Raw genomic sequence first — 14,248 nt, forward strand, 5'->3', positions numbered from 1 at the left:
ATGGTGGTGATACATGCTCTGTGGTAAATGACTGATGAAGCACTTTGTGAAAAAGCATCTCTGTACTCAGCATTTTCATTTAAGCAGTTTGTCAGTATTCACATTCAAAGGTGAAATGGGATGATTTCTGTGAAAGATGATTACGTTATTTTTGGTTTGCTTTAATTTATATATATATGATGGATAGATATATGCATAATACCCATACTATATATATATATATATATATAATTTGTGGTTACATGAGTATACCCTCTGGTATAAACTGAAAGTCAAGTTTAAATATAGCCTAAAGAATTTTACCATGCTTAGAGGTTATTGAAAGTAGCTATAAGATTTTGCCAAATATTATAGTTTGTAATTACATTTGAATGCCAGATTTGAAGAATTTGTTTCACACCTCATATTAAGTCACTTTTCAACTTTACCCTCATCTTCTTTTGTTGGGATTCACTTGGGGTGGCTAGCAAAATATTAGGGAAATATTGGGGAAAGTTATAAATTATAGTCTCAAACTTTTTGGAAGACTGATAGGTTTTATTGGAACAGGCCAAAGGCGGCTGGTCCATTACATTAGGAAAAAGATAGGGACTATAAGAGGCTTTCCCAGTGTAAGTCTGTTTACCCCACATCCCTTTGTCTCTACTCTGTTTACTCATGTAAACTCTGTGCTGTATGGTCCTCTCACAGGGAGGTAAAGGGGAATTACCTGTTAATGGTGTTTACTCTGGGCTTCGGAACCCAAAGCTTTCATCATTCATGAAACCACTCTTTTAACCATGTTAATTACCCACAAGCATGTTAACTTAAACCCTCTTATAAAATTTTTACTAAATAAATGTGTGGATGTACAGGGAGTCTTGGTCAACCGGTGTCAGTTGCCCTCTGAAAGCAGCCAATGGCCATCCCTAGTCTACTTGAGTCACTGAAATAGGTGCGAGAGTGGATTTATTCATTTGTCCTTAAGTCAGGGTCTGCAGGACAGAACTCTGCAGATAGTGATCAATGTCTCATTCCTTTATCACACTCACTTCCACTCAAATTGAATACTAACTGAGAGTAGGGTGATGGGGTTGATGTTCAACAACTTTCAAGCTTACATGTAATTTTGGAACAGTGAACAGTGACAGAAGAGCAGTGAAGATCCCTGTGTTCCCTCCACATTGGCCACTGTGGATAGCTTGGAATATCATGACGTTCCATCCTAAAGCATGCAGTTTGTTGTGTTTGCTATGGTTCAAGAGCAGATTTCTAACAAAATCTGTAATTTAGAGTAAGATACAGATTGCTTCACTAAAACGACCTGCCAATACTTGTAATTTTTTTTTTTTTTTTTGACAGGGTCTTATTGCTTTGTTTCCCAGGCTGAAATGCCATGGTATGATCGTGGCTCACTGCAGCCTCCACCTTCCGGGTTCAAGTGATTTTCCCACCTCAGTCTCCCAAATACCTGGGATTACAGGGGTGTACCACCACACCCAGCTAATTTTTGCATTTTTAGTAGAGATGGGGTTTCACCATGTTGGCCTGGCTGGTTGTGAATTCCTGACCTCAGGTGATCCACTCACCTCAGCCTTCCAAAGTTCTGGGATTACAGGCATGAGGCACCATGCCCAGCCATTAGTTGTAATCTTTATGTGATGTGAGTTGTGAGATAAAGTTGCATTATAAATTCATAAATATGTTCATCATAGCAACAGTATTTAAAATGTGGTAAATGGTTGAATTCCAGAATGGCTTACTTTTTAAAAAAAAAGCTAGTTTGTTTTATAATCATAATTACATCAGAATTTTTGATAGTTGAAAGAGTTGACCCTTGAACAATTTGGGGTTTAGGGCCTGCACAGTCAAAAATCTGATTCTAACTTTTGACTCCCCTCAAACTTAACTACCAACAGCTTACTGTTGACCATAAGCTTTAACTGATAACATAAATAATTAACACATTTTTTATGCTATTTGCATTATATAGGGTATTCTTACTATAAAGTAGGCTATAGAAAAGAAAATGTTTAAAAAAAACAGTGAAGGGATAATATATGTACTATTTCATTAAGTGGAAGCAGATCACCATAAATGTATTTATCCTCATCTTCATGTTGAGTAAGCTGCAGAAGAGGAGAGGTTCATTTCACTGTCTCAGCGCTGGCTGAGGCAGAAGAAAATCCACGTAAGTGGACCCTCACAGTTCAAACTCCTGTTGTTCAAAGGTCAACTGTACATTTTTTGGTGTGGAGGTATCCTTTCATACACATATGGTGTTGACCTGAAGTCATTTAGGTTTGTTAGTAAAAGGTTATGTCCATTGTGTACAGTTACTTTTCAGCACTTGTGAAACACTTTAAACTACTGCTTGTGAACTGAGCCCCACTAGATGTAATTGAGAAGCTCCCCAATCAGTCGCGTCAGGATGAGCCTGCACAGCCATGGTGAGGGAGAACCAGGCAGCTCTCAGGGATGTCCCTGAGGCTGAGACTAGGCTCCCTGCCTAACTTAGATAAGACTAGGGACATGGATGAATCTGGAAACCATCATTCTCAGCAAACTGACACAAGAGCAGAAAATCAAACACCACATGTTCTCACTCCTAGGCGGGTGTTGAACAATGAGAACACATGGACACAGGGAGGGGAGCACTACATGCTAGGGTCCGTTGGGGGGAAATGGGGGAGGGACAGGGAGGTGGGGAGGTGGGAAGAGATAGCATGGGGAGAAATGACAGATACAGGTGAGGGGAAGGAAGGCAGCAAACCACACTGCCATGTGTGTACCTATGCAACAATCTTGCATGTTCTTCACATGTACCCCCAAACCTAAAATGCAATAAAAAAAAAAAAAGACTGCCCACCTACCAACAAGCGATTTGATTAATCTAATCTGAGCTATTCACAGACATCTTGTGACGAAAAGAAAAAAATGCTACTTATGTTGTGGCCATACGAATATCACTCGCAGGTCAGAGTGAATAATGTAAAGCTTTTAGATGAATACCAAGGGTGTGAATAAGATTCTTATGAAACTAACAAAATCAGAATTTTGATGAACGGAATAAAATAAATAGGTAAAATATATTGGAAGCTTTAAGATATTACCACTATCTTAAAGCTTCTTGATTGTTTTTCTATCTAATTCTAATACTGAGTTTTCAGATTGTAAGGCTGAGACTACTGTGTGCTGAAATTGGTTGGTGAACAGAGATATTTGTTTAAAGTACCATAACTTTATCTAATACAAAGCGGTGTGCTGAATATGGTTAAAAAAAAAAAAAAGTGGGAGTTTTCACAAGTTGGTCACTTCACACTCACCAGGCAACTGCACATTGGGCACAAAGACTGAGTACCTGCGCGCTGTGGTGGGCGAGCCAGCACAGCCTGCGAGCCAGCTGGGCAGGGTTGGCTTCCTGCCTCTACTTCAAACAGCGGGCTGGAAGCACAAGTAAGAGAGAATGCCAGCATCCCTGCTAGTGAGACTTCTTTGTCTACATTTGTTCACTCCAGTTCAAGTTTATAACCCCATTCCCTCTGCTAAGATTCTGGGCCTCAGAGATGATACTGCCCTGAACCACCTTGATTTTCAGTTAGGTGTACAGATTGTATAGACTGTCACACTCCTTTAAGCTGAGTAGAATTTTTCAGATGTGCTTTACTTCATAGTGTCATATTTATCTACTTCTATTTAATAAAAAAACAATTAGCATGCTAACAAATATGAATAGATTATATGGGCTTTTTTTTTTTTTTTTTTTTTGAGGTTTACTGGTTTATTGTAAAGGATACTACAAAGAATCCAAGTGAAGAGATGTGTAGGGTGAGGTATGGGGGAAGGGCTCTGAGCTTCCCTGTCCTACATGGGTGTACTACCCTCCAGGAACCTCCCTGTGTTCAACTATTGGGAAGCTCCCAACCCAGTCCTCTTAGGTTTTTTTTAAAATTATAATTTAGGTTCTGGGGTACATGTGCAGATCGTGCAGGATTGTTGCATAAGTACATACATGGGAAGGTGGTTTGCAGCCTTCATCCCCCCATCACCTATATCTGGTATTTCTCCCCTCATTTTCCCTCCCCACCCTCCCCACCCAGCTATCCCTCCCCTATTCCCCCCACTGACCACAGTGTGTGATGCTCCCCTCCCTGTGTCCACGTGTTCTAATTGTTCAACACCCACCTATGAATGATAACACACAGTGTTTGGTTTTCTGTTCTTGGGTCAGTTTGCTGAGAATTACGGTTTCCAGATTTACCCATGTCCCTATGAAGGACACGAACTCATAATTTTTTACAGCTTTGTAGTATTCCATGGTATACATGTGCCACATTTTCTTTATTCAGTCTATAGATGATGGATATTTGGGTTGGTTCCAGGTCTTTGCTATTGTAAACAGTGCTGCAATGAACATATGTGTGCATATGTCTTTATAATTCTTTGAGTATATAACCAGTAATGGAATTGCTGGGTCAAATGGTATTTCTATTTCTAGGTCCTTGAGGAATCACCACACTGTCTTCCACAATGGTTGAACTAATTTATACTCCCACCAATAGAGTAAAAGTGTTCATATTTCTTCACATCCTCTCCAGCATCTTTTGTCTCCAGATTTTTTAATGATCGCCATTCTAACTGGAGTGAGATGGTATCTCAATGTGATTTTGATTTGCATTTCTCTAATGACCAGTGATGATGAGCATTTTTTTATGTTTCTTGGCCTCATGGATGTCTTCTTTTATAAAGTGTCTGTTCCTATCCTTTGCCCACTTTTGAATGGGTTTTTTTCTTGTAATCATTTCTAGTTCTTTGTGGATTCTGGATATTAGCCCTTTGTAAGATGGGTAGATTGCAAAAATTTTTTCCCATTCTGTTGGTTGCCAGTTCACTCTAATGATTGTTTCCCTTGCTATACAGAAGCTCTGGAATTTAATTAGATTCCCTTTGTCTATTTTGGATTTTGTTGCCATTGCTTTTGGTGTTTTAGCCATAAAGTCTTTGCCTATGCCTCTGTCCTGAATGGTTTTGCCTAGGTTTTCTTCTAGGGTTTTTATGGTGTTAGATCTTATGTTTAGATCTTTAATCCATCTGGAGTTAAATAGGGATTTTTTTTTAGATGTCTATTCAGTTTGCATTTTACAAATATATCTTAAGGCTATATCCCTGCTACCTAATAACAAATGTATGTTCTCATTTAGAAAAAGAAAAGAGATACATATGATATGGAAGGTAAAAATGCAGAAACCTAAGTCGATTGATAAATACCAGTTATTTCATACATGTGAACAATTCACAAGATGAAAGGGGTTGCAGAACTCTGCTTCTCCCATTTTCTAGCTATCTCTTTTTCAGATGTCCTTTACCTGAATAACTACTACTCTGTGTAGAGTGGAGAGAATTTTTAAATTGGAGATTATTTTGACATCCTAGGATAACTGAGGTTATACTTATTTTCATATCCTCACGTTCACCAAATTAGCAGTAAAAGTTGACTACTTATTATTTTTGGAGACAATGTCTCACTCCGTCACTCAGGCTGGAGTAGTACAGTGGTGCAATTATAGCTCACTGCAGTTTCAAACTCCTGAGCTCAAGCAATCCTCCTGGTTCAGCCTCTAGAGTAGCTGGTACTACAGGCGAGCAACACTGTGCCTGGCTAAGTTTTTTCTTTTTCATAGAGACAGGGTCTGCATTGTCCAGGCTGGTCTTGAACTCCTGGCCTCAAGCAATCCTTTCACTTTGGCATTGAAAAGATCTGGGATTACAGGCATGAGCCACTGCACTTGGCTAAAAGTTGATTTAAAATTGCATCTGTAGAATTATAACTAGCAACTTTTAAGACAAAGAAATTAAGAATTCAAAGTCATCATTAAAATCAATTATTTTAATTGCTGAAATTAACATACATAATCGATGTAGGTGAGAGAGATCACAAGTAATTGGATGAAATTTATAGTAAATCATCCTATTGCTGGAGACAGTCATGAAGAGCTCCATCCTGTTGATCTGCTGAACTGAACGGGACTGTCACTCAGCCTTCAAGGACATGCACATCATAAAGGAGGCCAAGCAAAAATCAAAGGAAACAATAGCTACATGTTTGGAAAATAGACATCAAATTACACAGACAAGAGTTATGACCAGTTGTATACCTGCTCAAGTGGGAACATTTCAAAAGATGACAATCATCTATGAATACTGAAATGTGATGGTCAAGTGGTCCATCATCAACACAGATACAAATGGAAATCATTAAACTTTCTAGAGGGGCCATTTGAATAACAATGTCAAGGCCTGGGTTTTCCCAGCGGGCTTTTGTTCTTCTTATCTGGATAAGCACAGGCAGAGATGGGCTGGGCAGCGGCTGGTTTCTGGATGCAGCCACACTGACTGGACTTAGCACTGCAGCTCCTCCTCCTTGGTCCGTCGGGAGCCTCCTGCCACGCTCTGGGCACTGGCCTGGGCCGTGGAGCTGAGGACCTCCTCAAAACTGCCTCCATTAGGGTTCATCCCACCTACTTTCGTCTGAAATGAGCAGATCCACAAAAATGCAGTTAGTTGTTACTATCATTTTTGTAATGTTTTTATAAGAATGCCAAAAGCTGGATTACTTTCAAATTCAGAAATACTTTCTTTCTTTAGAGACAAAAGAATGTAGAGAAGTTTGTTTCCTTTAGCAGAGTGCTAGAATGTTATTCATACTTGGGTTCTGGGATAGGATTCCAAACTTGAATTTTGCACAATTTTAGCAACTCTCTCTTTATCTCTTCTCCTAAGATTTCAATCCCTTCAAGAGCATAATCCGATCCATGGACTTGGAACTTCTATCCTCACTCACCCAGAGAACTGATCTAATCAAAAGGCAATTATATTTTTTAATTAATTCCTCCAATTTTACAAATGTATAAGCATCCTTACAAGACATAAACTTAAGATTTTTTGGGGCAGTTAGCAGGACAATCTGGATTTCTGGCAAATGCCTTTTGAAAAGACAGAGTGGTCAATGGAAAATGATTTCTCGTTTCTGCTCTGAAAGTTGGAGATGGATCAAGCCTTAATCACTGGTGATTTCACATCATCTTAGCTAATGGCCTTTTGATATGGTTTGGCTGTGTCCTCACCCAAATCTCATCTCAAATTGTAGTTCCTGTAGTCCTCATAAGCCTGCCAGGGAGGAACCTGGTAGGAGGTAATTGAATAATGGGGGTGGTGACCTCCAAGCTATTCTCATGATAGTGAGTGAGTTCTCACAAGATCTGATGGTTTTAAGGGGCTTTCATCCCTTTTGTTCAGCACCTCTCCTTCCTGCCACCATGTGAAGAGGGACATGTTTACTTCCCCTTCTACCATGATTGTAAGTTTCCTGAGGCCTTCTCAGCCTTGTGGAACTGTGAGTCAGTTAAACCTCTCTCCTTTATAAATTACCCAGTCTCGGTTATTTCTTCATAGCAGCATGAAATGGAACTAATACACCCTTATAGTAGGACTATTCCTTACAATGCAGAGATGATGCTTTATGAGGCCTTTTTCGTCTATACTTGCTATTGACTAAGAATAAACACAAAGGAATTAACTTACAGTTTAAAAATATGGCTATTTTGAAAAATTCTTACTAAAAATGCTATATATTTAATGGTCCAAAATGCTTAGTACAAGTCTTATTAATAGTCACATTGGCCTTCCCTCCCATTGTTTTTCATAACGTAGAAAAAACACTTCGAAGCAGGAAAAAGAGATATCGACTAGATAATGTTGCTATTGATGCCTCACTGTCACCAAAGTGATCACTCACAGACATCAACAACACTGAGGAGTGTGTTCATGCTGCCTGGCCTGCCCTTTTAAAAACATAACCAGGGTTCAAAAGCAGTTCCATCATTACAAAACATACTTTTCTCCGATTGTCACTAAAGTCTCTCTCTGCCTCTTTAATAACTTTTTTATTAAATTAAACTTTCCACTCTGCTTGGTGTCAGAAAACTCTACCTGTAAAGGGCCAGACAGTAAATACTTTAGACTTGGAAACCATATTGTTGCTCTCACAGATACTCAAATGAGTTCTGGTAGGAAGTAGGCACAGCCAATACCTAAATGAATTAGCGTGGCTTTCTTTTCCTTCCTTCCTTCCTTCTCCCTTTCCTTTTCCCTTTCCCTTCCATTCCTCTTCCTTCCCTTTCTCCCGTCCCTTCCCTTTCTCTCCCTTCCTTACCTTTCCCTTCCCTCTCTCTGCCTTCCCTTCCGTTTCTCCCTTCCCCTCCCCTCCCCTTCTCTTCCCTTCCCTTCCTTTCCTTTCCTTCTTTCTTTTTGAGAAAGAGTCTTACTCTTCGCCCAGGCTGGAGTGCAGTGGTGCAATCTCAGCTTACTGCAACCTCTGCAGTTCTCCCTGTCTCAACCTCCCAAGTAGCTGAGATTATAGGCACCTGCCACTATGCCCAGCTAATTTTTGTATTTTTAGTAGAGACAGGGTTGTTACCATGTTGGCCAGGCTGGTCTCAATCTCCTGACCTCAGGTGATCCACCCACCTCAGCCTCCCAAAGTGCTAGGATTACAGGCCACCATGCCAGGCCAAGGCTGTGTTTCAGTAAGACTTAATGTATGGACACTGAAAGGTGAATTTCATATAATTTAATTTTCACATGTCACAAAATATTATTTTTATTTTTTTTTTAACCATTAAAAAGCATAAAGCCATTCTCAGCATATGTATCATTCAAAAGAAAATGGCTAGCTTAGTTTGTGGACCTCTGGCAGAGCAGTGATTCTTCCTCCCCTCATCTTAACACTGGGAATAGGTAGGGGGAAGGGATGGTTTCCACTATGTGATTTTTCTTTATGCTTCTTTCTTCCCTGAGAGAAACAAATAAGATTAATTCAATGTAATCTAGTCTATTAATAGTTGCCTCTCTCCTTTTTTTCTTCCATTCACATTCTCTTTTGCAATAGAAGTAACACACAATATTGAATTCAGTGAATACCAATTACTGATGTGTTCTTCTGTTCTTTGTTTCATTCTTCTCTCCTGTTTCTTGATTTTCTCAAAACAGAGTAGTAAAGAAGGAAGAAATGACTTTGTAAGAAATCAATTTGGCAAAGAAGGAATGGAATAAGAGAGTTTCCTAACCACATAGGTTTAATGACTGCCTACTGCAATACCTTAGGTAAGGACCTGCTTAAGCAAAGATGTGAATGATAAAATTCTCCTGGAACCTTCTCTTTATAATCATTTTTCATCCAGGTATTTGTCACTTTGTCCCCAAAATTATAATTGTTCTTTGCATAGAATTTCGTCTGAATTGCTGAGTTGGGCTTCCTCATCTCTCATAACAAAATAACTGAGAGGACAAAAAGAAACAAAACATGTAAACTTGCCCTTTGTTTTTTTAAGGTTTTGGTCCAGGCCATGTAATGTATTTATTATTTAAAAAGTAAGCACACTAAAAATATGGTCAGCTTGACATGATACAAAATGGTTGGAAGAGATGTAGTTACTCATGACTCATTGGAACATGTAGAAGATACCAAGGGTGGTTTCACAGGAGTCAGTTCCACATTTGCTTGTTTGTTTTGGATGAAACAGAAAGCGTGCTCAGTGACTATATAGGTGACACCAGCTAAAGTGTCAAGTCATACACCTTGTGTAGGCAGAAGTGAATTTTATAGGATTGGAAAACTGATTCATGGAAAAACAAACTACAGAATTGGGTATAATGAAAGAACAATGGATTTGGTACAAGTGCCACATGGAACATGACAGGTTGTGTGGGAAGATGGCAGGAGTGGACCTTTACAGCAGAACCGTATTTCTCACAGAATATAAATATGATGATACCTTATCAGCAGTATTTTCAAAAATCAAATATAGAGCAGGGCATGTGAATGGAAATGCAGCACGTAGACCTAGAAGAAATTCTACTAATCTTTACTGATTCATGAGTCATTCCCTCAGCAGAAAACAATCTAAGGATCCTTAATTAAAGAACAATATAGACATTTTGGAGAAGATGTAGAACACAGAAGTAAACTGCAGAAAATGAGCTATATAAAGAAGACTTATACATATATCTATTATTTACTCTAGTGGGGGGAAACGGACTGAGAAATTTGTAATTATTGAGGAAGTGGTAGGTTTGACACAAAGTGTGATTATCAGCTATTCTCCATTGCCTGGGTGGACAGAAAAAAAGGGGTTAGGCTTTGGCTGTGAGATAGGAGGTGGATGGGATGTGAGTCTTGTTAAACCATGAACAGTCATACAAACAGAATCACTTTCAGGAGGTCTTCACCTTTTGAAGGCTAGAATCTGGTGGGCTGGGTTAGTTATGTGCCTCTCTGAAGGAGGCGGCAGGCTATACCTTTTATCCCAATAAGGTGAGAAAGGTGAGAAGCTGAGCGTGTGGATCAAACACTTAAATCCTATGTGAGCCGTGAGCTTACCAGAATTTCCTAAAAGCAAATGAAAATGCGTTGTTCTGTAATCTTCTTTTGCTTCTTCGTATCTCCTTCTTCTAAAGAAAACCTAAAAAGTACAACTTCCCCTATATCAAAACTTCTCCTATATCTAACAAGCAATGGAATCCCACCTCATTGTGTTGTCTAAGGAGGCTGACAACCAAATGTTTAGAAACTGACTCCTGGGATTTTTGAGCCTTTTGTTTTGATATTCTAGCAAGAGAAATGTGTACAACATTGGATGCTCCTCCCTTATAAACATTTTCCTACCTATGGGGCACTTTAACAGCTCCCACTGGTCCCTGTACGCTCAGTAAGTGATGATGTTGGCATGCAGAGTGTTGAAACTGCACAACTGGAAACTGCTGGTGAATGAAACTGATGAAGGCATGGTAAATGCTGAATAATAATTTCATTATTGGCCTTAAACACCTGATTATGGGCCTAGCAAAGCAGAAGTAGAAGACTATGTCAAAGACCCTGCCCTAAGAAAAAGACTCTCCGGGTCAAAATCCGTAAGAGCTCCTGGGACCAGAAGTAAGGAATAACTTCTAACCTCACATACACTTATCAGGCAGCGCATGTGACAGCAGCGTGGAGACGCAGGATTCAGAGGCAGCTGAGTAATCGGCATGGGATATAAAGGTTTCAGATCTGGTTAAAGATCACATGTATTCTTAATTTTCCCAGTTATGGTGAAATACAGAAATGGATTGTATACAAAATAGGGACGATGATAGCAAGATGTAATTAAGTCATTAAATGATACCTTTAAAAATCATCTTCGTAGTTTTAGTGATTTTTCTTGTTTCAAAAGTTCAATACATTTAAAGAGTAGACTGATTTCATTTTTACTCTTTTTATTCAGACTTACCTATGCTCAAACAATAAGTCCAATGAATTTTTTAATAGGCACATTTTCGGTTTATACCCAGGGATGAAATGCATTATTACATTATTATAAAATGCATTTTGTGACTCAGTTAAATTTTTCCTCTATGATGGCCATACTGTACCATGCTCAATACCTGAATTTATAAACTAAGTAGCTGAATGGGTAGTGGATACATAGTCCCAAGTTTGTTTTTACTGGACTATGTCCAAACCAGAGCAGCTCTGAGCTGTTATTGGACTTCCACTCATACTCTAAAGTCAGACTTCATATAGCCTTTATCCTATCCACAGTTGTCACTCACTTATCTACTTTAGAGGGGATAAAATTAAGACATTAAATGGTAAACACATACTCCAATTCACTTTAATGAACAATTCACCCCTGAATGGTTTATACAAACAACTCTAAGGATACAGCAACACTGTTCAGTCGTGGTTTTATTCATAGATGTATATGTGAAGGAAAAGGTCTGACTTGATGCAAGCCTGCCTTCTTGGCCCTGCCTTGACTTTGAACTAACCGCAGCGATGGCTAAGCTGTCCTGAGTCCATGGACCCACTCACACAGAATTCACTTCATCTGTACCTTGAGGCTTGTGACAGTTGTCTCAACCCTCTCCTCAAATGATTTGAAAGTAGGAGAATTCCTAAAATAACAAAAAAAGAGAGGTCAGCTCCAAAGACCTAGCTGTCTTAGCAACGATGCTGTTTGGTTTTCTGCTCAAATTTGTAAACCTGGCCTCTGCAACAGAGCTACCTGTCAGCTTGCCATCTACACCAACCATGTTTTAAAATGTATGTCACTTCTGATAGGTTAGGTTCACAAACCATAACCTGACATGGATTTTTTTCTAAGTAAAATGGTCAGATACTCAACTGTACAATAAATAATGTGGTATTTGGCAATGACACAACTACAATAATTCCATGGTATACTGTAAATCATTTGCAGTGAGCCAGTGGAGCAATAGATAGCTTAAGTTTTCATTTAGCATTTATTGTTTCTATCACAACACTCCTCTTCCCGACTCAGGTTTTTAGTAAGCAATGGAAAATCGTATGAAGAATGTCATGTTTGAGTTTTGCCACTTGGCATTTTTTGAAGTTTTATTTCAGCAAATGTGAGACAAGACAGAAATAGCACAAGGAAAAAAATGTTCATATTTTTTTTCTTTTCCATGCCTTAAAAAAAATAATCATTTTGACGGCTTCCATGAAGTAGTGTTTTGGAAAGTTAATGCTTTCATTATTTTAAGATAAAACATACCCATTGCCTACCTAATGCCTTATCTAAATGGCATTATTAGCATGTGTTATTTTTCCTCCCACATAGGATATATCTATTTATAGTTCTCTTACTAAACAGGTTTTTTGTTTTGTTTTGTTTTGTTTTTTGATAAAGACTCTTGCTTTGTTACCCAGACTGGAGTGCAGTGGCAGTGTCAACTCACAGCAACCTCCACCTCCTGGGTTCAAGTGATTCTCCTGCCTCAGCCTCCAGAGTAGCTGGGACTACAGGCGCCCACCAACACACCCAGCTCATTTTTGTCTTTTTAGTAGAGATGGGGTTTTATCACGTTGGCCAGGCTGGACTCAAACTCTGACCTCAGGTGATATGCCTGCCTCGGCCTCCCAAAGTGCTGGGATTGCAGGCGTGAGCCACTGTGCCTGGCCCTGATGCCATTTTATTTGTGACACATTCATTGTGTTAAATAATCTGTACATCATCTTGTTGCTTTACGTGTTAAAAACTTCATTTGGTGCTTTCTAGTTTCCTATATTGGATTCGGCCCCATGATATTATAATTTAATGACATCACTACCATTAAAAATATCAACAACTCCTACTAAAGAAACAGAAACTAAACTAAATGTATTTTAAATCTTGTATCCATGTCGGCTTTCAGCAGCAACAACTGCCATCATTTGCAGATCAAATAATTCAACTAAATGTTGAATTAATAAGGTACTTGTCATTCTCTCGAGTGCAAAAAAAAAAAAAAAAAAAAAAAAGTAAAATAAGAAGAATGGCCTAGAAAAACTATAAAGGAGAATGGCTATAGAATACAGGTTTCATTGTATGATGAAGAATGAAGCATCACTCTTATTATGCTACTAAAAGGCAATGAACATAGATGTTTATGAGTGAATTTGGGGATTGTCTCCTGAGTCTTTGATGCTCCACATGGTCAGAAATGTATCTGCCTTCAGGTTGCACAGATCAACACTGGTGAGTCAGAGGACCCTGACATGGTATCGCACCTTATATATGACTCAAACATGAGTTAAATTCCTATAAGTAATCCTCCACAATCCTGTTTCATGATGAAATATTAGTAAAATTACACCTGTGTGACTCAAAAGTTAAATAGTTATTGGCACTTCATTTCCATTGCAGGTTTTATTTGACCAAGCCTTCGCACATGACTGCCTGTCATCTGTCAGTTACGAAGGCCCACAGTGAGGAAACGGTTCATGGGTATATGTTAGACAAGCAAAATAATTTTTTTTTCAATTTAGTTTCAGGCAAGCTCATGCAGACTGCATTTGACCCAAAGCTACTACCAGATGAATTCCTGTTTCACAGGGCTAAACCATGTTAATTTTTGCAAGCCTTCTTCTGACACCCAGATCTAAAATTTGACAAGTAAAGGAAAATAGAGCCTTAGGCTCCACTACCCAACTTAGATGTTCTTAAGCTAGGGGGAGCAAGCCATTCAAAGATGAACTAAGCAATCTTGAATCTGTACTCCCTGTTTACCACCAAATACAGAGAACTAAATACTGTGGTTAAATTTCCAAATCAACCAATTAACCACGTAACCCCAGTGTAAAAGAGCCTTCCTTCATAAGATGTAATAGAACAGACATTTGTCTAATTAAATTATACTAGAATACATGCTGGAACAGGGAGAAACTCTT

The 14,248-nt window shown here is 38.9% G+C and overlaps 1 protein-coding gene across 5 annotated transcripts in view; it reads right to left on the reverse strand.

Annotated features, from left to right (window-relative positions):
- Positions 1–5,851: 5,851 nt before the first annotated feature.
- The window catches only part of TPD52L1 (TPD52 like 1), a 108,520-nt gene continuing 100,123 nt past the window's right edge, over positions 5,852–14,248 (reverse strand). For 3 of the 5 annotated variants that reach the window (XM_003932381.3, XM_074397513.1, XM_074397514.1), the window contains 2 exons: positions 11,913–11,973; positions 5,852–6,507 (listed from right to left, as the gene is read on the reverse strand). In XM_003932381.3, the coding sequence (XP_003932430.1) occupies positions 6,379–6,507; positions 11,913–11,973 (190 nt within the window). In that variant the 3' untranslated portion in view covers positions 5,852–6,378. The remainder of the gene's footprint in view (positions 6,508–11,912; positions 11,974–14,248) is intronic. The other 2 variants (XM_074397515.1, XM_074397516.1) reach the window with 2 other exon arrangements.

Source organism: Saimiri boliviensis, chromosome 4, assembly GCF_048565385.1.
Source record: "Saimiri boliviensis isolate mSaiBol1 chromosome 4, mSaiBol1.pri, whole genome shotgun sequence".
NCBI lineage: Eukaryota > Metazoa > Chordata > Mammalia > Primates > Cebidae > Saimiri > Saimiri boliviensis.